We start from the raw sequence: 23,315 nt of genomic DNA, 5'->3' as shown, positions 1-23,315 counted from the left end.
AGCCTTGGACGCAGACCTTCCTAAGGATAGTGGTTTCAGGTCTGTTAACTCTTTTCTGCAAAATATCAAAATTTTAGATGCCTGATATCACTACCAGTCACCTTGGTTATTGTCGTCTTACAAGTCTGGATTAATTGCAGCAGTCTCTGTCGTCTCCCACTGCACCTCCCTACGCACTGCTCTCAGTTCAGCAGCTGTAGTGACCCTGGATCATATCACTCTTAAGAATTCAACATTGGCTTTCCATTTTAGTATAATTCAAATAAAAACTGAAGTTCACAACAGGGCTGCTAAGGTGAGGCTCAAGGGAAAGGGGTTTTTGAAAGGGGTAGCAGAAAGCTAGGTCCAAAATAAAACACTGCCTCCAGGTTCCAGGTATGAGCAGCTTTCTGTTGAGAGCTCCAGGGAAGCTTCTGTGCCCCCTGCCTGAGGAGTCCAGGTCAGTAAAACAGCATTAAGGATATAGGATAAGTTTTTGCTTTGGAATAAAGGCCCAAGTAAGGCACTCAGACACAGAAGAGAATAAAGAAAGCAATTCTGGGGCATTTCTCAGTGGGGCCCCTGGTGGTATTGGAGAGTTGATTATGCTCAGGTTTAGGGAGCAATTTTAATGGGTAACAGGACGTGGGAGAAGGTTCTGTTGTTCATTCCTCAGAGGGCACGGTGATATCTTCCATTTGGAGGAGGGACTCTTGGTGAAGTTGAGCGTGGGTGGATAGTGACCTTGCTTTGGAGGAAATCCTATTCTGGGATTCTGCTGTTAGGACTAGTTAATTCAGATGATTCTTACCTAGAGTTTAAAACAGTCCCCAGTGATAGCAAACTTAAATATTAAAATCAGCCATGGGGAGGGAGGCTTAAGCCATTGTTTGCCTTGCATAATTAAAGGCAAGTCTTGTAGAGCTGAGAGTACAGTGCAGGTGTTTGTCTTTTGTCTTTTTTCTCTATATATACATGTATATATGCCCACACATGTTTGCGCATTTAGGTTACATACATAATTACAACTTACGGAATTTTTGTTTATCAAAACTCACAAGGTCCTCTTAAAAATTTAGCTAGAAAGACTTGTGGGCTGGATGCAGTGGCTCACGTCTATAATCCTAGCCCTTTGTAAGGCAGAAGTGAGAGAACTGCTTGAGGCCAGGAGTTTGAGACCAGCTTGGGTGACACAGCAAGACACCCTCTCTACAAAAAATTTTGTGAAATGGCCAGCTGTGGTGGCACACACCTGAAGCCCAGGCTACTTGGGAGGCTGAGGCAGGAGAATCCCTTGAGTCCAGGAGCTAAAAGTTACAGTGAGCTGTCTTCAAAATAAATATAGAAATTGTGTTATGTCTTTTCCACAGGATACCACAGCTGTGCCTTATGTGTTTCAAGATGATCCTTACCTTATGCCAGCATCCTCTTTGGAATCTGTGAGTATTTTCATATAATTTTCTAGTGTTTTATCTCTCTGGTTTGCGTACAACAGTACATAAATAATTTAGTTGTAATAACCTGGGAAAGGTTTACAAATGCTGAGAAATTGATAGACTGTGAATCCTTTACTACTTTCTTCAAAAAGATGTACATATCGTCAATGGGGAAAGGATTTTTGGTTTTGGTTTCTAATACTTAGGGCTTTTTCACACTGGAGTGACCCAATCAGTTTAAATGGCTTGCTTTTTATATATTTCAAGCTGTGTATAAGATGCTGACTGAAATTATATCACAGTAGAAAAGGTGGGATAGTCTATAATTTCTAATTGGGATTCTGCGTGTTGTTGCATTTGTTTTTTTTTGTGAGGGGGGAGAAATTCTTGCTGAGAGTGTAACTATAATCTTGCTTGAGTTTAAATTACATGTATTTAAATCTTTTTCTTTATATAGCGTTCATTTTTACTGGCAAAGAAATCCGGGGAGAATGTGGCCAAGTTTATTATTAATTCATACCCCAAATATTTTCAGAAGGACATAGCTGAACCTCATATACCGGTAAGGGGAGGTAGTTACATTATTTACATAATACTATTTTAAATGTAAATTAAACCAGGCTTTCATGGCTAATATTTCAGTAGCCATTTGAATACCCTCAATATTTGGATGATAAGCCTTTTAAAGTGTGGAGTTAGCTTTGATCACAAGACTAACTTTAAAATTCTTTCTGTATTTATTTGCTCTTCATCTTAATATTTTCCCCATTTGATTTTTGTGACACCATGCTCTTAGGTCTTTAATTCTATGACTGAAGTTTCCTTCACTACCTCTCTATACACATCTTTCTCTTCCTTTTTTTTTTTTTTTTTTGAAACAGGGCATCATGCTGTCACCCAGGCTGGAGTGCAATCATAGCTCATTGCAGCCTGGAACCCCTGGGCTCAAGTGATCCTCTTGCCTCAGCCTCACAAGTAGCTTGGACTACAGGGGTGTGCCACCATGCCTGGCCGATTTTTTTTAATTTTTAGTTTTTGTAGAGAACAGGGTCTTGTCTCACTGCACTGCCCAGGCTGGTCTCAAATTTCTGGGCTCAAGCAAATACCCTTCTCGGCCTCTGAAATCTCTGGGATTGCAGGTGTAAGCCACTGCTGCTTGCTCTTGATCCGCTTCTTTTTTTGTTTGTTTTTGTTTGAGATGGAGTCTCACTCTGTTGCCCAGGCTGGAGTGCAGTGGCACGATCTTGGCTCACTGCAGCCTCTGCCGCCCGGGTTCAAGCAATTCTCCTGCCTCAGCCTCCTGAGCAGCTGGGATTACAAGTGCCTGCCACCGCACCTGGCTAATTTTTATAGTTTTAGTAGAGACGGGGTTTTACCATCTTGGCCAGGCTGGTCTTGAACTCCTGACGTTGTGATCCACCCGACTTGGCCTCCCAAAGTCCTGGGATTACAGGTGTGAGCCACCGTGTCCAGCCTTGATCCACTTCTTAAGCATGGGTATCTTTCTTAGATTTTTATGCTCATTTTCTCTTTTTATTATGTATACTCTTCTGTTTCAGTGACGCTTATAATCCATTTGGTACTCTTTTGTATATCTAGCCTAGATCCCTTTACTTTGAACTCCACATTGTATTTCCAGCTCCCTCTTTGTTCTGTAGTTTTGGAGTGAGGATTTATGCAGTGTGGTGGGTATTGTGCTTAGTGCTTGCCCATACAGTGGTGAGCAAAACAGATGCGCCTCTGCCCTCCTGAGTTTGTTGGTGGAAGTACTAATCTCAGACTCATCATATCTAAACTGCTCCCATACCCCTACGTCTCTCTGCTTCCCAAAGCTCACAGGGAAACACACACTTCTTGTTTTCATAGTAGAACTTGTACATAGATGAGGAAGCCAGTGTGATTGTGTAAGTCAAAATATTAAAATCCTGAACTAAGACAGTGTCTTTCTCCATTAGATTGTGAGCACCCTGAAGGTAGAGAATGCCTTTCGTCTCTGTATCCCCAGTGCCAAGCTTAATGTCTGGGGTAAAATAGTAGGCATTCAGAAAGTATTTGAATAAGTTAGCGAATGAGGTAAAATCAGCATACCTTGGGTAGTATTAAATGTTTAGAGGATACACAGCATTAGAGATGAAAGGTTTAGTTCAATTCCCTGTGAAGACAGTGATGTTAAAATGATCAGTAGTATCTGGTGCAGGAAACATGAATTGGAGCAGTGAAGTTTTACTTTGGTATGTTGGTGATAAAAGTTTTGTCCTACTCAGTTATCCTTCCCTCACCTTTACCTGTTTGTAGTAACTTTAGTCATCTTGTTTTCCTAGTGTTTAATGCCTGAGTACTTTGAACCTCAGATCAAAGACATAAGTGAAGCCGCCCTGAAGGAACGAATCGAGCTCAGAAAAGTCAAAGCCTCTGTGGACATGTTTGATCAGCTTTTGCAAGCAGGTGACTGAGTTCAATTAAAGCCCCTCTAATAACATGAGCTTTGAAGTGGGCCCCAGTTATATGATTCATATATTTTGAGTAAGAGTTACAGGTCCTGCTGTACTTACTCTGCTTTGATGGCTGCATGCTTTATATTTTTAATAGTTTATTTCATTTTTAGCTTTAGTGTTACTTAAGAATTACAGGCGAAGTAGAATTGCAGCTTTGTTGGTTTATTGTAGCACTGGTAGAGAAATTGTATCACCCTTCTACCTTAGCTTCTGTTTTTAATGTTAGGTAGGTATGCAGTGCTCCCAGATTTCCTGTACCCTTTTCCTTTTTTTTTTTTTTTGAGATGGAGTCTTGCTCTGTCGCCCAGGCTGGAGTGCAGTGGCGCAATCTCGGCTCACTGCAAGCTCCACCTCCCAGGTTCATGCCATTCTCCCTCCTCAGCCTCCTGAGTAGCTGGGACTACATGCACCCACCACCACGCCCAGCTAACTTTTTTGTGTTTTTAATAGAGGCGGGGTTTCACCATGTAGCCAGGATGGTCTCGATCTCCTGACCTCGTGATCCACCCACCTCGGCCTCCGTAAGTACTGTGATTACAGGCGTGAGCCACCACGCCCAGCTTTCCTGGACTCTTTAAGGATGTTTGGAAGATTGGGCCACAACACACAAGAAAGAAATATGTAAAAAGGAAAGCACACTCAACTAGGATCAGGGGCTTTGATGCTGGTGCCATCTGTGTCACTAATTGTTCTTAGCGTTCAAAAAGTTACTTAATTTCTCAAAACTTCTAGCTCTAAAATTGTGTGGTTCTCTGAATTGGAGCTGGATGTAAACTTGCGGAGCTACACACGTAAATAGCACAGCTGATAAGTCAACATGAAAATCTACATATAGCAACATCAGAAGCAGCTGGCATTAAGTTTTTAGAATCTAGAGTGCTATGTGGTGATTTAGAATAAACATGGAAGTGGTGGAAACTGGACTGAATCATTATACACTTGAACACAAGAAACATTTGCAGAAAGCTATGTTTGAGAATTTTGGTGTGTGGCTTGATACAGCATCAGATGTATGGCTGAGTGATGGCAATAGATTGTAATTTAGTGAGGCGCTTCCCTCTGCTTGTTAATATGATCGGCATCTGGTGTGAGTCTGCATTGAAATTCATAGTGCTAAGGCTTGTCTTTTTCTAGTTTTACCCCCTTTATTGGATAGGTGTGTGCAGTCCTTCAGTAAAGACAGGTGTCAGACCCATAGCTCAGTAACAAAGTGAGCTAACATACCAGGGAAAGGATCCTAGAACATTTCATTGTCAGGCCCCTAATAAGTGCAAAACACTGTGCTAGCCATTTCACATACTTAATTCTACAATACCTTATTCATTGGTGTGTTTTATAATAATCTTATGAAGGTAATTATTAGGTAATTTTTCCAGGGTCTCATAGCTTTGAGATAGTGTGAACCAGTTGCTTCTCCATAGCCTGTACCCTCTGCCCTGCTTTCTCTTCTGGACTTTTTACATTTCCTGATGGGCATTTTAAATTTATCAATGTATTTTGTTTAGAAAGATAATTTATTGGCTAGGCATGGTGGCTCACACCTGTAATCCCAGCACTTTGGGAGGCCAAAACAGGAGGATTGCTTGAGCCCAGGAGTTCAAGACCAGCCTGGGCAACATAGTGAGAACTCATCTCTACAAAAAATTTAAAAATTAGCCAGGTGCAGTGGCACATACCTGTAGTCACAGCTGCTCGGAAGGCTGAGGTGAGAGGATCACTTGAGCCCAGAAGTTCAAGGTTGTAGTAAGCTGTGATGTCCTTGCACTCCAGCCTGGGCGACAGAATGAGACCCTATCTCAAAACAAACAAAAAGATACATTTACTTTTCTTATAAGATAGCAGATTATATCTCATACTTGTCTTCCTCCTGTTCCCTTTTTAGCCTTTTTAATGAGTGTCAAGATGGGAACATAATGTTTTGAACAATTTTTAAGAGACTACTATAGTTCGACAATTATGCTAGTATTTCTAGGCAAGTTTTCAGTGAGTATCTGGATCCAAATGGAATAATTCTACTTGCATTTGTTCAAATGCACCTGGGCTGGGGGAACTAAGTGGGGATAGTTTGCAGTGTGTTCAGTTTGGTGATGATAATTAAAACCATGAAGTAGTTTGAGGATAATGAGTACATAAAATAAGTGAGCACAGGCCCAAACTTCATCTTGTGTTCCAATCTTCTACGTCAAATTACATGGTTAATAGGGGTTATGTCCCTGTCTACGTCACTTCAGGTGTTTAAGTTGACGTTGAGTGCATAAAGTAGTGGACAACATTAAGTGTGTAGCCATGAAGACCACCGCTAATATAAAAAAATGACACATTTTAACCTAACAGGCTTTAGTTCTTCATTGTTTCAAGGTTTCTTTATCTTTCTGTCTCTTACCCACAGGAACCACTGTGTCTCTTGAAACAACAAATAGTCTCTTGGATTTATTGTGTTACTATGGTGACCAGGAGCCCTCAACTGATTATCATTTTCAACAAACTGGACAGTCAGGAGCATTGGTAATAACTGTTGGCCTTGATTTTTTTTTTTTTCCTTAAGCTTCTTTTTGAAGAAATTGCTTTTAAAAATAAGATGGGTTGTTTTGCCATGTGTCAGGGTAGTAGAGATTTGTACTGAGATGTGTGGTACGATAGCCTTGATAAAAAGTGGTATAGGAGGAAGAGAGATCTTAAACAGTTACTTCTGTCCTAGTTTACTTTTTAACAATATGTTGTCCTCACCTACTTCATATTAAGGCAAAGCGTTGATCAGAAATGTTTGGGCTGGCCTGTGCCACTTAGAGTAATAACATGATATATTCTGGCCAGGGAAAGACTCCGTGGCCTGGGCCCCCTCAAAAATTCATACGTGGACTTAGAGGAGAGAACACACTAGGCTGGAGACAGAACAGTAGTGTGCTGGGGGGCCGCCTGTAAGTTGAGTCATAGCCTCTCTCTCGACTCGTGAATTTTACTTCTGGAACTAGGTCTCAAGAAATCCTTTGGATCAGTCAAATAGAGATGCTCATGTGACATTTTTCATGAGGAGGTATTTATACTTGCAAAAATGTTGAAAACAATCTAGATGTCCAACAGTAGATGATCAAATGATGATAAAAGTTGTGTGGCCATTGAGCACATTAGAGTAGATGTGTTTGGGTATGGAAACATTCATCCAATAAGTGGGAAGCAGGCTATCAGCAGTATATATTCCATTTTTGTAAAAATGTTTTTACAAATGCATACAAAAAAATCATTTAAAAAGTGTTTCTGGGTGATGGGATTATTGGTGTTTTTTTTCGTTTCTATCTTTTCTACTTTTTGCCCAACTAAATGTGGATTTCTTGTTTCCCCCTCAGAGACAGGGTCTCACTCTGTCACCTAGGGTGGAGTGCAGTGATGCTATCATAGCTTACTGCAGCCTTTAACTCCTGGGCTCAAGTGTTCCTCCTTCCTCATTCTCCCAAATAGCTGGGACCACAAGTGTGGGCCACCATGTCTGGCTAGTTTTTTTTTGGGTGGGGAGGGCGGGTAGACATAGGGTCTTGCTGTAGTGCCCAGGATGGTGTCTTCAACTCTGGGGCTCAGGCGATCCTTCAGCCTCCTAAAGTTTTGGGATTACTGACCACTGCACCTGGCCAAATGTGGATTATTTATGTAGAGAACTTTACATTTTTAAAAGTGCGTAGGCAGTAGGTTGCAGTTAAACCTTGCTTTCCAGAGTATCACTTCCTGAAGCCCTGCTCTGGTTGGCCCTCTGCCTCTCCAGCCCCAGCTTCTGAGGCAGCAGGCTACAGAGCCAGCACTGACCTCTGCAATGCCAACCAAGCCTGTATTGCTCTACGTCAGCCTCATCCCAGACCTTGGTTTATAAATAAAGACAAGATTTAGTCTTGTAAGAAGTCTTGCCAGGTGCAGTGGCTCACACTTGTAATCCCAGCACTTTGGGAGGCCGAGGCGGGTGGATCATGAGGTCAGGAGATCAAGACCATCCTGGCTAACATGGTGAAATCCCGTCCCTACTAAAAAAAATACAAAACATTAGCTGGGCGTGGTGGGACACGCCTGTAGTCCCAGCTACTCCGGAGGCTGAGGCAGGAGAATTCCTTGAACCCAGGAGGTGGAGGTTGCAGTGAGCCAAGACCACGCCACTGCATTCCAACCTGGGCAACAGAGCGAGACTCTGTCTTAAAAAAAAAAAAAGAAGTCTTAGTTTGCTTGGGTGAGTGTTAGGCATTAACTATATGTTGTTTATCTTGCTTTCACCCCAATTATGACAGTTTATCTGTATGGATCAAGCCAGATGTAGTCTCTGAGCAAATAGGCTGTGTTGTTTGGTTTTCCTCTTTCTATCTGAGGACCAGGCCATACAGGGAACTGGCTTCATCTTGTCTCCACGCTGTCACTTGTTGCTTTGAGAGTCAACTTGGCTTTTCATCTGATTTGCACTTAAGAAATTAACTGTATAGGTGTAAGCGTAACTGGGCTTCCTCTTTGCCTTCTGCTGGATCTATGTTTCCTTTATTTTTCTGAGTTCCCTTTGCCTTTCTGATTTTGAGTAGTCTGACTGGGAAATGCATTCCATTGCCTTAACTTTTATTTCTTTTGATGATGATTCATTTCAGGAAGAGGAAAATGATGAGACATCTAGGAGGAAAGCTGGTCATCAGTTTGGAGTTACATGGCGGTATGTCACACGTAATTAGAACCTTGAATTACAGTGTCTTACAGTGCATGGAATATGCCCCATCACCCTGTGAAGATGTTTTCTTGTGATGTTCTAAAATAATTGATTTTCATTGTGCAATATAAATTTCACTATTTGTATTCATACACATTTAGACTGTTTTTCAATAAGGTCTTTATCTCCATTCAACAACACAAGAGTCTGTTGAGACTTTGACCCTTTTTTTTCCCTCATCTGTTTAACTCAGCATAACTTTCATATGGTATGGTTCCTTTGGTAGTTTCATTACCAGTGCTACCTTGGAATATATACCTCTAATTCTGAAAGATTTAATACTTTTGTTTACTAAAAATATCATAGACACTAGAGTGTACTGCTAAATTAAGACCACTGACAACATGTAGACATACACAGCAGTTTGAATGAAAGGTAATAACTTAATTATATTGGAGAATTAGCTGGGTGTCTAAAAGGAAGACATTTCATGTGAATGTCTGGAGAGGGAAAGCTACCATGATTATCTAAAATTGTTATTGAAGTGATGAATTTGATAGGATGAAAGATTAAATTCCTTGGGGTAGGCTGGACGCAGTGCCTCACGCCTGTAATCCTGGCGCCGTGGGAGGCCGAGGCAGGTGGATCACTTGAGGTCAGGGGTTTGAGACCAGCCTGGCCAACATGGTGAAACCTCATCTCTACTAAAAATACAACAATTAGCTAGGCGTGGTGGCACGTGCCTGTAATTCCAGCTACTCGAGAGGTGGAGGCAGGAGAATCACTTAAACCCAGGAGGTGGAGCTTATGGAATGAGAGAAGAGTTAAAAGTACATATGCTAGAATATGACCAGAAGGATCCAAAAGAAACCGTTTTGCCTCTGGGAAGTAGTATCTGAAGATTGAAGAAAGGTGAGGAAGCTTTACTAGGGACTTTGTCATACAGTTGCTTCTTGTTTTTAATAGCATAGATATTTATATACTTGTTTATTAACTTTTCATTTTCAATTGTAATTCTGCCACTTAACCTGCAAAGCCCTGACAACACATTAAGATCGTTAAGTCTTGATTTTCCCCATTTTCAAAATGATAATAACCATAATACCCTGTAAGAATTGAGATAATGTATATAAAGTACTTGGCACATTGCCTAGAACATAATAAACCGTCAGTAAATGGTGGTAGCTCTCATTGGTATTTCTTATTGCCTGGGTTCACATTTACTCTCTTGTGTCTAGAGCAAAAAACAACGCTGAGAGAATCTTTTCTCTAATGCCAGAGAAAAATGAACATTCCTATTGCACAATGATCCGAGGAATGGTGAAGGTACATTTGTTTTATTTATTTTTGTCTTTCATTTCCACCGATCAGGGTGTTTCAGCCTCAGAACTACTAACATTTTGGGTCAGGTAATTTGTTGTGGGGTCTGTCCTGTGCATTGTAGGATGTTAGTAGCTCCCTGGCTTCTACCCACTGGATGTGAGTAGTACACTCCTCCCCCACTTTCAGTTGTGACAAATAAAAATATGTTTAGGCATTACCAGTGGATAGAAAATCCCACTGCACTAGAGTATGAGCTTCATGAGAACAGGAGCCTGATCTATTGAGCCTGAGCTATATTACCAAACTCTAGGACAGAAATGTGCAAGGACTTCTTAAGTAAATGAATTTGATGATGCTTAATTTTTCCTTTTCCAGCACCGAGCTTATGAGCAGGCATTAAACTTGTACACTGAGTTACTAAACAACAGACTCCATGGTGAGTTTGAGAACTCCCCTCTGTCCCTTTCTCCATTTCCTTCTTTTAATTGTCTGTGTGAAGGCTTTGGATCGTGCCTCAGTCATTGGCCTACACTTTACCTTTTCCTGAGGCGTAGATGATTGAAGCAAGAGTAGAGATCCAGAGAGGAGAGTAGTTTTCCAGTTTTGTGGACATGTGATTAGTCAAGGGACACATAGGAATGACTGCTTTGCCTTAAACTCAGCCATTTAGGGATTAATCTTCAACCCCAAATTTTATCATTTTATTATTTTACAGCTGATGTATACACATTTAATGCATTGGTTGAAGCAACAGTATGCGCGATAAATGAGAAATTTGAGGAAAAATGGAGTAAAATACTGGTAAGGAGGAATCCTCAGTTTATTTTTTAATAGGGCTTAAATACTCTTTACCAGAAATACATGGGCTGGCCAGGTGTGGTGGCTCAAACCTGTAATACCAGCACTTTGGGAGGCCGAGGCGGGCAGATCACCTGAGGCCAGGAGTTCGAGACCAGCCTGGCCAACATGGTGAAACCCGTCTCTACTAAAAGTACAAACAATTAGCTGGGCGTGGTGGTGCACGCCTGTAATCCCAGCTACTTGGGAAGCTGAGGCAAGAGAATCTATTGAACCCGGGAGGCGGAGGTTGCTGTGAGCAGAGATTGCACCACTGCACTCCAGCCTGGGCAACAGAGCAAGACTCCGTCTCAAAAAAAAAAAAAAAAAAAAAAAGAAACAGAAGTACATGGGCTGGAGACAGCATTTATGAGCATGTGTATGGCAGTCACTGTGTAGCAGTTACCTGTTCACTACCCTTTCCGCAGCCCTGGGACTCAGCTGTGTCTGGCACATAAGAAGAAAAAGTTGCTTGACCCAGAGTATAGAGCTAGAATTCTGGACCATTTTATTCATTTATTTTTCATAATAGTTTTTCTGTTACAAAGTAATGCATATTTGCTGTCAAATCCAATCAGGTGTAAGTTCAAAAAGTTGAAATCACTGGATTGATTCTCGCCTAGTAACTTAATAGAAACGGCTGGGCACGGTGGCTCATGCCTATAATCCCAGCACTTTGAGGCTGAGGCGGGTGGATTACCTTAGGTCAGGAGTTTGTGACCAGCCTGACTAACATGGTGAAACCCCGTCTCTACTACAAAAATACAAAAATTAGCCGGGCATAGTGGTGCTCGCCTGTAGTCGCAGCTACTCAGGAGGCTGAGGCAGGAGAATCACCTCAGCCCACGAGGCAGAGGTTGCAGTGAGCCAAGATCGCACCACTGCACTCCAGCCTGGGCAAGAAGAGTGAAACTCTGTCTCAAAAAAAAAAAAAAACCAACCACTTTTTTATATCATACTAGTCTATTATTTTTGCGTCTTTTCTTGGAAAACTCTCCTAGGTAGAAGACTGAAGACAGTTGACCACCTCTATCAAGTGGGGTGGGTGTTTGAATTAGCAGGCTTCTTTAAAAGGCAGAATCATGGAACCTGCTAATTAATAAACAGTTCTTAAAAGAGGGATATAGTTACTAACCTGCTTTAAACATAAGCAAGAAAGCTAAATTCTTTATTTTGTATGAAACATAGATTATTGGACAGATGACCCAGGCATGAAAGATACTTCTTGTTTTTTATTCAACTAGGAGCTGCTAAGACACATGGTTGCACAGAAGGTGAAACCAAATCTGCAGACTTTTAATACCATTCTGAAATGTCTCCGAAGATTTCATGTGTTTGCAAGATCGCCAGCCTTACAGGTTTTACGTGAAATGAAAGCCATTGGAATAGGTGAGGATGCGCCCTTGAGTTCTCTGAGGACAGAGACTGTGCCAGCCAGAGGTTTCAGGGCTACATAAGCAAAGAGCTTTAAATTATTCTTGTGCTTACATAATATGTTGGAAATTTTCTTTCCACGTTTGGCACATTTACTTACATGTACTTATTATAGTGGGAGTGCCTTTATCATGTTAGTGTTCATTAGTATTTTAGGTACTTTGTTTATGGATCTGTTGAATCTGAGGAGAAGTGATTGCTTTGAGTTAGCTAGTTTTAAATTCATGACATTTTCCCAACATAATTAGGTATTTGAACCTAAGAGTGTGCTAGTGTATTGTATATTTTTCATTAATTACTTTATTGAAAGTTGCTTTGGGAATCAATTCACTTCAATATATTTTACTGTTCTCAGTGAAGAATGTGACTAATAAGTATTTGGACTTTCAAAAAGTGATACAGTCTTTGTGATAGTTTTTTACCTTTACATTAATGAGTTGGAAAATATCTTTGTTCAAAGGAATAGAAATGCATATTTTGCTTAAATACTAACAATATGTTTTTAATTCAGTGTGTCTCAGTAAACTATATTTTGGATTGCTGTGTTTTTACCTCATTGTTTATTTTTTCTGTCTACCTGGTAATTTGAGAACCCTCGCTTGCAACATATCACCATATTATTCACCTGTTTGATCAACCTGGTATGTATGGCCTTAAATTGTGTTAATCTATATAGAAAATTGACCAGCTTTCTTGAGTTTATGTGATTAATTGTTGTAGATTATCTTCTCTGCATATGAATTAAGAAGAGAGAATTTGTAAATTAACCTGTACAGCCTGAGCAGAAAGTTGTGGTTTTTTTAGAGACAGGATCTTGCCCATTGCAGCCTTGAACTCCTGGGCTCAAACAGTCCTCCCTCCTCAGCCTCCTGAGTAGTTAGGATTACAGATGCCCACCAGCATGCCCAGCTGATTTTTTTTTTTTTATTGGACAGGGTCTTACTACCTCAAATTATTCTTGAGGGTAGCAATCTTGTTTGTGGTCTAAAACTTGAGCTGGAGGGGAGAGGGTTATGGATTGTACTGGCAGTGATGTTGTACAAACAGGAATTGGGTAGAATATATTTTGGTTGAAATTCCTTTTGTTCTCTGGAGCTGTGCTATTTAACACCGTAGCCACTAGCCACATGTGGCCAGTTAATTAAAATTAAGTAAAATAATAAATTATTTTGCCACATTGGTGCTCAGTAGCCATGTGTCTAGTGGCTACCATGTGTCGTGATGCAGATTCAGAACATTTCCATCTTTGCCAAAAGTTTGTGGACGTTTCTGCTCCAGAGGAAAGGTAAACTTATTGTGAAGCATTTTGGGAGGACCTCAAGGCTCCATTCGTTGTCCACTTTTAGGTCAGTTCCAGTGGGAGCTCTGCTCTGTAGTAGATGGACTTTGAAGAGAGACACACCTGAGCTGAGATGTCCACTCTACCATTTATTTACCAGCTATGTCAAAGCGACTAGATACCTACCTGAGGAATAGCAGCAGGATGTGGTAGTTAAATGAGTTCCACACCGTGTCTGCTACTGTGCTTGGAGGGCACATATGAGGCACTCAAAATCTTTTGGTTCTTATCCATTATCCCCAGCCTGAGAAATAACCCTTGAGTTCAGAATTGACAGTTCTAGTCATTCTTTCTTGTGGATAGACTATAAAAATTACAGAAGGGAAGTTGTTTCTCTCTGGTTTGGAGGACTAATTTTGTAAAATCCATATCCTCACCTGTATAGGCAAATTTTATCTTTAGGAAAAGGAACCAGTTAATTGACTATACCTTGGAAGCAGGTAAACAGTTTCCATAATTGTGTCCCCTAAAATTTTACTCAACCTTGGTGAGATTGTGATGGAGCTAGTATTTCTGACTCCAAAGTATATTCCTTTCCTCTGTAACTCTCATCACTGGTTCAACTGCTAATCAAAGTCAGATGTACTTACATTTCCTAAGTAACAGCCAGGACTGGGGGATGGGGGATCTGGGGGAGCTGTGTTGGTTTGTCTTATGTATATAAATTTGCCTGTCTGCAGCAGTAGTTTTGGCTTACGCCTGTAATCCCAGCAATTTAGGAAGCCAAGGCAGGAGGATTGCTTGAGCCCAGGAGTTTGAAACCAACATAGAGAGACCTCCATGTCTACTAAACATGAAAAAAGTAGCTGGGCATGGTGGCACACCCCTGTAGTCCCAGCTACTCAGGAGTGTGAGGCAGGAGGATTGCTTGTGGCCAGGAGGTTGAAGCTGCCGTAAGCTGCGTTTGCCCCACTGTACTCCAGCTTAGGTGACAGAGCAAGACCCTGTCTCAATAGTAATAATAATTTCTAGGAATTTACCCAAAAGAGAGAGCCTAAAATAACCTAGAAACAATACATTGAAAAGAGAATATTATGTAACTAATAAAATTAAGAATGTTAGCAAAGGGAAGCATGCTTGAGTAAATTGTGAAACTCTATCTGTACTGTCATTACAGCTTTACTACCACAAACATACAAAACAGGTAGGGAAAGGAGTGTAGAGAAATATTTGACTGGGAATATTGCAGATGATTTTCTGACCTATTAGTGCTCAGTTCATGTTATATTTAAGAACTGCCCTGTCCATTAATTCTAGTTTACTTTTTCTTGACCTCATTCTGATTATATTTAAAGGAAACACAAATGATTACCAGCAAAAAACATTTTTGGCCGGGTGCAGTGGCTCATGCCTGTAGTCCCAGCACTTTGGGAGGCCGAGGCGGGCAGATCACGAGGTCAGGAGTTCAAGACCAGCCTGACCAACATGGGGAAACCCCTCCTCTACTAAAAATACAAAAAATTAGCCAGGCGTGGTGGCGAGGGCCTTAGTCCCAGCTGCTCGGAAGGCTGAGGCAGGAGAATCGCTTGAACCCGGGAGGCGGTGGTTGCAGTGAGCCGAGATTGTGCCATCGCACTCCAGCCAGGGCAATAATGCAAGACTCCATCTCAAAAAAAAAAAAAATTTGTTTTTCTAAGTATGCTGGTTTGGTGAGGGAGTGTGTGTTACTGTCTGCCGCCTATTTCAGTAAGTCAGGCTTCATGTGAAGAGACTAAAGGAAGGGGAAAGTCTCAGTGGAGCACATGAACAGAGACCTGTGATTATTCCAGATTTTACAGAGAATTGCTCTCTGCAGGGTATAGTGGTTCCTTTAGCAAGCATTGGCCTCCACCCAGATCTATGCGAGGACTTAGGCTGGAGGTGGAGGAAGGAGAAATGTGTCCCTTTGTATTAGATACAGTGAGTTTGGTGGTGGTAAGGAAGTGGATTCAACACATTTGCTTTCTTGTTCTGCAGGAGACCCTTTAAAGAGATCATCCTTCATCATTTATGATATAATGAATGAATTAATGGGAAAGAGATTTTCTCCAAAGGACCTGGATGATGGCATGTATAGAAATCACTTGTGTTTTCCTCCTCTTAAAGACAGAGGGCCGGTTTACCTGAGTACCAGTTAGAGGCCTTGTGATCCCTATAGCTTAGAAGTATTTTATTTTATTTTATTTTTAAATAAATTTGAGTACATAGTAGGTGTATATAGCTTAGTAATATTTGCCATGGTCTTTCTGAGAAAGCCAAAATTGTGGTACATTCCTGCCTCTCTTAAGTTTTTATGTTCTTAGCTTTATCTTGCATGTTACCAGTTTTGTTGGCAGGATTTTTGTTAATGTTACTGACTTGAAAATATATTTTATCCATTGTAACCAAAGCTCTTGTGAACTTTGATTTTCAGATAAGTTTTTTCAGTCAGCCATGAGCATAGTAAGTATCATTTCTTTATTAATTTGCTATCCATTTCCTAAATTTATCTGTAACTGGAGGGTTCTCCCTGGTTCTTTTCACTTTCTAACTCTTCTGTTCATGTCTTTGCTTCTGTTTTTTCTTCTTTCTCTAAAATCTATAATTTTTTTTTGAGATGGAGGTTCACTGTGTCACCCATGCTGGAGTGCAGTGGCTCACTGCAACCTCTGCCTCCTGGGTTCAAGCGATTCTCCTGCCTCAGCCTCCCGAATAGCTGGGACTACAGGTGTGCGCCACCACACCTGGCTAATTTTTGTATTTTTTGTGGTAGAGATGTAGTTTCACCATGTTGACCAGACTGGTCTTGAACTCCTGACCACCTCCCAAAGTGCTGGGATTACAGGCCTGAGCCAACACGCCTGGCCTAAAATCTGTACTTTTTTTTTTTTTTTTTTTTTTTTCATTTTTTATTGATCATTCTTGGGTGTTTCTTGCAGAGGGGGATTTGGCAGGGTCACAGGACAATAGTGGAGGGAAGGTCAGCAGATAAACAAGTGAACAAAGTTCTCTGGTTTTCCTAGGCAGAGGACCTTGCGGCCTTCCGCAGTGTTTGTGTCCCTGGGTACTTGAGATTAGGGAATGGTGATGACTCTTAACGAGCATGCTGCCTTCAAGCATCTGGTTAACAAAGCACATCTTGCACCGCCCTTAATCCATTCAACCCTGAGTGGATACAGCACATGTTTCAGAGAGCACAGGGTTGGGGGTAAGGTCACAGATCAACAGGATCCCAAGGCAGAAGAATTTTTCTTAGTACAGAACAAAATGAAGTCTCCCATGTCTACCTCTTTCTACACAGACACGGCAACCATCCGATTTCCCAATCTTTTCCCCACCTTTCTCCCCTTTCTACTCCACAAAACCGCCATTGTCTTCATGGCCCGTTCTCAATGAGCTGTTGGGTACACCTCCCAGACGGGGTGGTGGCCGGGCAGAGGGGCTCCTCTCTTCCCAGTAGGGGCGGCCGGGCAGAGGCACCCCTCACCTCCCGGACGGGGTGGCTGGCCGGGCGGGGGGCTGACCCCCCACCTCCCTCCCGGACGGGGCGGCTGGCTGGCCGGGCAGAGGGGCTCCTCACTTCCCAGTAGCGGCAGCCGGGCAGAGGCGCCCCTCACTTCCCCGACGGGGCGGCTGGCCGGGCGGGGGGCTGACCCCCCCACCTCCCTCCCGGACGGGGCGGCTGGCTGGGCGGTGGGCTGACCCCCCCACCTCCCTCCCGGACGGGGCGGCTGGCCAGGCAGAGGGGCTCCTCACTTCCCAGTAGGGGCGGCCGGGCAGAGGCGCCCCTCACCTCCCGGACGGGGGCAGCTGGCCAGGTGGGGGGGTAACCCCCCCACCTCCCTCCCGGACGCGGCGGCTGGCCGGGCGGGGGGCTGACCCCCCCACCTCCCTCCCGGACGAGGTGGCTGCCGGGCGGAGACACTCCTCACTTCCCAGATGGGGTGGCTGCTGGGCGGAGGGGCTCCTCACTTCTCAGACGGGGCGGCTGCCAGGCGGAGGGGCTGCTCACTTCTCAGACGGGGCAGTTGCCAGGCAGAGGGTCTCCTCACTTCTCAGACGGGGCGGCCGGGCAGAGACGCTCCTCACTTCACAGATGTGATGGCGGCTGGGAAGAGGCGCTCCTCACTTCCTAGATGGGATGGCGGCCGGGCAGAGACGCTCCTCACTTTCCAGACTGGGCAGCCAGGCAGAGGGGCTCCTCACATCCGACGATGGGCGGCCAGGCGGAGACGCTCCTCGCTTCCCAGACGGGGTGGCGGCCAGGCAGAGGCTGCAATCTCGGCTCTTTGGGAGGCCAAGGCAGGCGGCTGGGAGGTGGTTGTAGCTAGCCGAGATCACGCCACTGCACTCCAGCCTGGGCGCCATTGAGCACTGAGTTAACGAGACTCCGTCTGCAATCCCGCCACCTCGGGAGGCCGAGGCTGGCAGATCACTCGCGGTTAGGAGCTGGAGACCAGCCCGGCCGACACAGCAAAACCCCGTCTCCACCAAAAAAATACGAAAACCAGTCAGGCGTGGTGGCGCGCGCCTGCAATCGCAGGAACTCGGCAGGCTGAGGCAGGAGAATCAGGCAGGGAGGTTGCAGTGAGCTGAGATGGCAGCAGTACCGTCCAGCTTCGGCTCGGCATCAGAGGGAGACCGTGGAAAGAGAGGGAGAGGGAGACCGTGGGGAGAGGGAGAGGGAGACCGTGGGGACAGGGAGAGGGAGAGGGAGAGGGAGAAAATCTGTACTTTTCAATCACATACTATCCCTACCTTTTGTTTATTGTTTACATTGACATTTTTCATGCCCCTGAACAGATAAGCTTCCATAATATTTCAGATTTGCCTATTAGTAAGTTAAAATTGGTAATGGTTTTTATTTTAGTTTATCTAATCATGCTTATCATAGGAAAAATTTCAGGCAGTTTTAGGATGAACCTTGTTCCCTAAGGGTAATTTAATTGCTTTACTATTAGATTGGTGCAAAAGTAACTGTGGCCTTTGCCATTACTTTCCGTGGCAAAAACCGCAATTACAAAAGCCGCTACTTTCAATACGAAAAACCACAATTACTTTTGCACCAACCTAGTATTTAGTGTGGATCCTCACAAGGTTTTTACTCTGGGTACTCAAGCGTATGTATATCCAGGCATACTTTCAGGGTGTTTTATTTATTGGCAGCAATCAATATTTCATAGTAAGAACCATAACTTAACTTTCCTGTGGGTAGATTTTGGAGTTATTTCATGGAGATTTTTACTAGTCCAGACTCTGCAGTGCAGGTGTCTTTTGTGCACTTGACCAGGTGTTGTTATAGGATTAATTTTTAATGGTATAATTGCTAAATTAAAATAATATTGTAATAAATTTCACAGAACTTGGGATTTGTCTCCCCCCCATTTCTTATAACTTATTTGCTGTCAACCAATAATATGTTGAATCAACATTATTTTCACAAGACACTCTACTGTTTTTATTTATTTGTGAACCACTGGCTGACAGGGTATCAGAGTGATACTTACTACTTGCATATTTTCAGTGCTCATCTCTCAGAGATCTAGAACTTGCCTACCAAGTACATGGCCTTTTAAAAACCGGAGACAACTGGAAATTCATTGGACCTGATCAACATCGTAATTTCTATTAGTAAGTGTGTTGGAAACATATCCTTTTGCATGAGTTACCAGATTCTGCAAGTGGGAGGCTGTTGATGTCCCTTCATACCTCACCTCTGGTTTCAGGCAGCATGCCAATGATCTAATAGGACATGTTAATTGAGCACTTAGGAATTAAAGCAGTGGTAAAACTGCCAGATTTGAAAGACTAGTTTGTGTCCTTTAAGGGTTTTTGTTTGTTTGTTTTTTGTTGTTTTTTTTTTTTTTTTTTTTGCAACACTGTAAAATCCACATATCTTTTTCCTCTACCCCCTCTCACTTTACATTTTCAAATTGTTATAGCAGGGTGAGCCCTGAAGATTTCCTTTCACCTCCCTTGCTTTTGTATTCAAAGATGAAGATACTGGAACCTAGAGATACTCCCTAAATGGGTTTGCTTTTAGGCAGATAAGAACATGAATTTAAGAAGGCAGCATGTTAACAGATGTGTGAGAATTGTTTTCTGTGTATCCAAATCCTTGTTTCACATTGAATGTTTTTAAAATGAATTTGAAATTCAGTATCTATTCACCATGACCTAAGAGTATACAGAGGAAACAGTTAGAAATGACCAGTTGAGGGTAGGGTGTTTAATTGAGAAGTCAGCACACACTGGCAGCTCTTAAACCAAATATTGGCTCGTGTAACTTGAAACTGTATTTTGAAATTCTTTGTAACATATAATATGCTATAATTTCAACCCTTATTTCCCCTGTTGTTAGACATAGGGACTTCAGACTAAACATACTTTTTGCCTTCATCACAGTTCCAAGTTCTTCGATTTGATTTGTCTAATGGAACAAATTGATGTTACCTTGAAGTGGTATGAGGACCTGATACCTTCAGTAAGATGGTTCATTACTTGTTATTTATCATTCTAGATGAATTGGGTTTCTGCAGATTAATGCTTTAAAAATGTGTTTCTCTTAATCAGGCCTACTTTCCCCACTCCCAAACAATGATACATCTTCTCCAAGCATTGGATGTGGCCAATCGGCTAGAAGTGATTCCTAAAATTTGGAAAGGTCAGTTTTACTTTTTATGTGTCCAGGTGCATCTCACCTCAATATCCTCTACTTTGATATGAATGTGCTAACATTACTGTTAGGGATGAAAACTTCCATTTTGACCGAACCGAATGTGTTAGTTGAGATCTACTTCAAGGTCATGTGCTCATGTTGCATGTTGGCTATCAGGAGAAAATTTTGTTGAAAATGACTTAAGTCAGTCCCTTCGTGACATAGGAATGAGCTGAGTTTTGTGCACCTGTTGTGAGATATGACCCAAAGAAAATAAATGCTAATGACGTGGCAGACCCTAAATCTGAATAAAGGTCTTTGACCCGAAAGCCTGTGTGATTCCTCTGTGCCAGTGTTGCCTCACTTTGCTAACCACAGTCAGTGATGATTATGTTTCCAAGTAATAGCCATGAGCATCACGCATCATGGGTGTGTGTGTCTTATGTGTATAACTTGGCTGCAAAATGAAATAGATACTCTGTATCTTTCACTAGGTGACTACTGTATTATAAAGTCAGTAGGCTCTAGTCCCGCCCTCCTGCTTCACACGACTGCTCTAATGAGTGATAAAAGTATATCAAATTCCCAAGTGCTATAAAACAATGTCTTAACCACGTGGAGCTGGTGGCCGCTCCCATGTAGTGCACATGCCATGATGAACACGTCACTGGAGCAAGGCCCAGGCATTGGCTTTTACATTTGTTCCACTGTGAATCCTGGTGGGTTTCTGGAATCCTGGGATAAGCCTAGAATAAATAACAGCAACTTATTTTTACCTACCAAAAAATAGGTTGACAGTGAACAAAAGAGTGTTGGTTTTACATAACAATGATCACTCCTTGTTCCTTTCTTGTTTCAAGATAGTAAAGAATATGGTCATACTTTCCGCAGTGACCTGAGAGAAGAGATCCTGTTGCTCATGGCAAGGGACAAGCACCCACCAGAGGTAGGCCTGAAACTCACCAGCCAGTATATCCTCCCATACTGAGGTCTTCTTAAGGCTAGCTTCCCTGGTTTTATCTGCCATTTTGGAGAGTTCTGCTACCCAAACCCGTATTTGAGTGATGATACATCTAAACATATCTTGCCCTTAGCAGAAATCTGTTCTTAAAGTTACCCTCTTTCCTGTAGTCCAAAGCAAGCAACATGAAATTAGCTTCTGTCTTCAGCTTGCTTTTTTAAAAATCTCCATCTACAAAGGAAATGCATAGCTGAATTTGAAAGTTGTGGCTAATCAAAATACTTAGGACAGGGTCCTTTTTTTATTAAATTACTTGTGTGCTATACACATAATATATTCAAATGGTAAAATGCATTGCTCAGATTTTAAGGATCCTGTGTTAGTCTCCTGAACTGAAATTCTCATAAAATCAGTTAGGCAGTTCTGCTGACTCCTAAAGCTTCTCAGCTTCAGGTGGCATTTGCTGACTGTGCTGCTGATATCAAATCTGCGTATGAAAGCCAACCCATCAGACAGACTGCTCAGGATTGGCCAGCCACCTCTCTCAACTGTATAGCTATCCTCTTTTTAAGGGCTGGGAGAACTCAGGAAGCCTGGTGAGTACAGTACCACAAGTATACACTTTAGAAGCTTTTGTATTTGAATCTAAAACATTGACCCATGCTGGTAGAGGTTCTTTCATTTGGCCATATAACAAGTATTTGATTCGGGAACTTGCAAATACCAACTAAAAAGCAAACTTTTGGAAGAAGACAGTATGCATGATGTAGTTGAGATAAGGCATAGTTCTCTCAAACCATAGGCTGAGAATTATCTTTCTACTTTCTGTGTCTATGGACAAGTAAGTCACTTAACCTCATTATTCCACTTAAATGGACTAAAGATCAAAGAAATATATGATCAAAGAAACGTAGTTTTGAAAATGTTTTGGTCATTTGGGTTATTGAAGTATTTTTGGATGCTTCTCCCATCCCACTCTCCAGCTTAAAATGTGGGCTGTGTACTTAGACTTCTGGAAGCTGGCATTTACGCACATTAACTAAACTTGGCCTTGACCACAACCCGTCCTTGATTGGTGCCGCTGTGTTCTGGTTATGTTTTTATCAGCACTTCATTCACATACTAATTTTTAGTGTTTGTGAATGGGAATCTTATGCATATTCATGTTTCCAAAAATGAGCAAAAGGATCTTTTGTAGGGGTAGTGACAGGTGGTTTTGCTGTATTTTGTTTTGTATATAAATGTGTGTTCTAAAAGTCATTAGTGGGGGGTGCTTGTGCATGGCTCCTTGTACAAGAAAGTAACTTTATTTGAACATCTGATTGCTAGTCAACTATCTCCAGGAAAAGATGATGAAGGCTTGTCTTTGAGGTGTGGCTCACACATGTCTCTCTAGCAACTATGCTGCTAGTGACAGAGACATATGACATTTGCATTTGGTTGTTAGCGCAGGCAGTTTGGCACACACGTGATACGACCAGGCTGTGATGATTGGCGCAGGGGTACGGACCTCAGCTGAGTCATGGGAGCTGAATGTATGTGTTTCTCCTTTGTCCTGCATGTGGCAGGCTGATGGGGAGCACTTACATGAGACTGTTGCCTCAATCTGAGCCTGCACTTCATAACAGAATTCTAAGACAGACTGAACCCCTGCCGTACTTTAAGAGAGGGAAACAGCAGGTTCTGTTCTATGCCTCTTTTCCAGCTGTGCACAGGATGGATTCCCTCCTTAGAAGGACAGTGGTGATCCTCTACAAGAGGACAAATACAGTTGGAGTATCCCTTTTCCAAAATGCTTAAGACCAGAAGTGTATGGGGTTTTAGATTTTGGAGCATTTTTGGATTAGGAATATTCAACCTGTACCAGCAAATCTCGACATTGGCAGCATATCAGATTTACCTGTGAAAATTGCAGTGTAGATTCGTTTGGGGAGTTTAAGCACCTGCGGTGATTCTCATGTACACACAGGGCTGGGAGCTAGTAGAGCCCACAGATGTGTGTCTTTGGGAGCTTACAGTATAGTTAAGAAAAGGGCATTTAGTCTCTGATTTCAGAGAGAAGACAGCTATAGTATCTGATTGCCTTGTTTTTCTAATAGTATTCATAATCTTTTTCCTTTCTTGAGCAGGAAAATGTTGGGGCTTTTCAGGAAGCATAATAAGATTCCTAGGTAAGTTGAAATCAGCCAGCTGTCTTTGGGTACAGCCTGGAAGTAGCCACGTTTGGAA

General features: G+C 42.4%; 1 protein-coding gene and 1 non-coding gene across 2 annotated transcripts in view; both read left to right on the top strand.

Annotated features, from left to right (window-relative positions):
* The window catches only part of PTCD3 (pentatricopeptide repeat domain 3), a 33,572-nt gene that overhangs the window by 8,741 nt on the left and 1,516 nt on the right, over window positions 1-23,315 (top strand). Inside the window, exons 5-22 of the mRNA XM_004029561.4 lie at window positions 1,350-1,418; window positions 1,873-1,977; window positions 3,737-3,860; window positions 6,300-6,415; window positions 8,521-8,582; window positions 9,815-9,902; window positions 10,275-10,335; window positions 10,615-10,700; window positions 11,981-12,125; window positions 12,761-12,811; window positions 15,466-15,555; window positions 15,902-15,930; window positions 18,992-19,098; window positions 19,873-19,951; window positions 20,041-20,131; window positions 20,986-21,071; window positions 21,534-21,682; window positions 23,216-23,257. Coding sequence (XP_004029610.1) covers window positions 1,350-1,418; window positions 1,873-1,977; window positions 3,737-3,860; window positions 6,300-6,415; window positions 8,521-8,582; window positions 9,815-9,902; window positions 10,275-10,335; window positions 10,615-10,700; window positions 11,981-12,125; window positions 12,761-12,811; window positions 15,466-15,555; window positions 15,902-15,930; window positions 18,992-19,098; window positions 19,873-19,951; window positions 20,041-20,131; window positions 20,986-21,071; window positions 21,534-21,682; window positions 23,216-23,257 — 1,580 coding nt within the window. The remainder of the gene's footprint in view (window positions 1-1,349; window positions 1,419-1,872; window positions 1,978-3,736; window positions 3,861-6,299; window positions 6,416-8,520; window positions 8,583-9,814; window positions 9,903-10,274; window positions 10,336-10,614; window positions 10,701-11,980; window positions 12,126-12,760; window positions 12,812-15,465; window positions 15,556-15,901; window positions 15,931-18,991; window positions 19,099-19,872; window positions 19,952-20,040; window positions 20,132-20,985; window positions 21,072-21,533; window positions 21,683-23,215; window positions 23,258-23,315) is intronic.
* On the top strand, window positions 22,565-22,701 carry LOC115933647 (small nucleolar RNA SNORD94). The gene has a single exon (XR_004069511.1). It is a non-coding gene; the product is annotated as a small nucleolar RNA SNORD94 (small nucleolar RNA).

The sequence above is a fragment of the Gorilla gorilla genome, chromosome 12, assembly GCF_029281585.2.
Source record: "Gorilla gorilla gorilla isolate KB3781 chromosome 12, NHGRI_mGorGor1-v2.1_pri, whole genome shotgun sequence".
In the NCBI taxonomy this organism is placed as follows: Eukaryota; Metazoa; Chordata; class Mammalia; order Primates; family Hominidae; genus Gorilla; species Gorilla gorilla.
The sequence above is the reverse complement of the archived record's forward strand: the minus strand, read 5'-3'. Positions and strand labels throughout refer to the sequence as shown.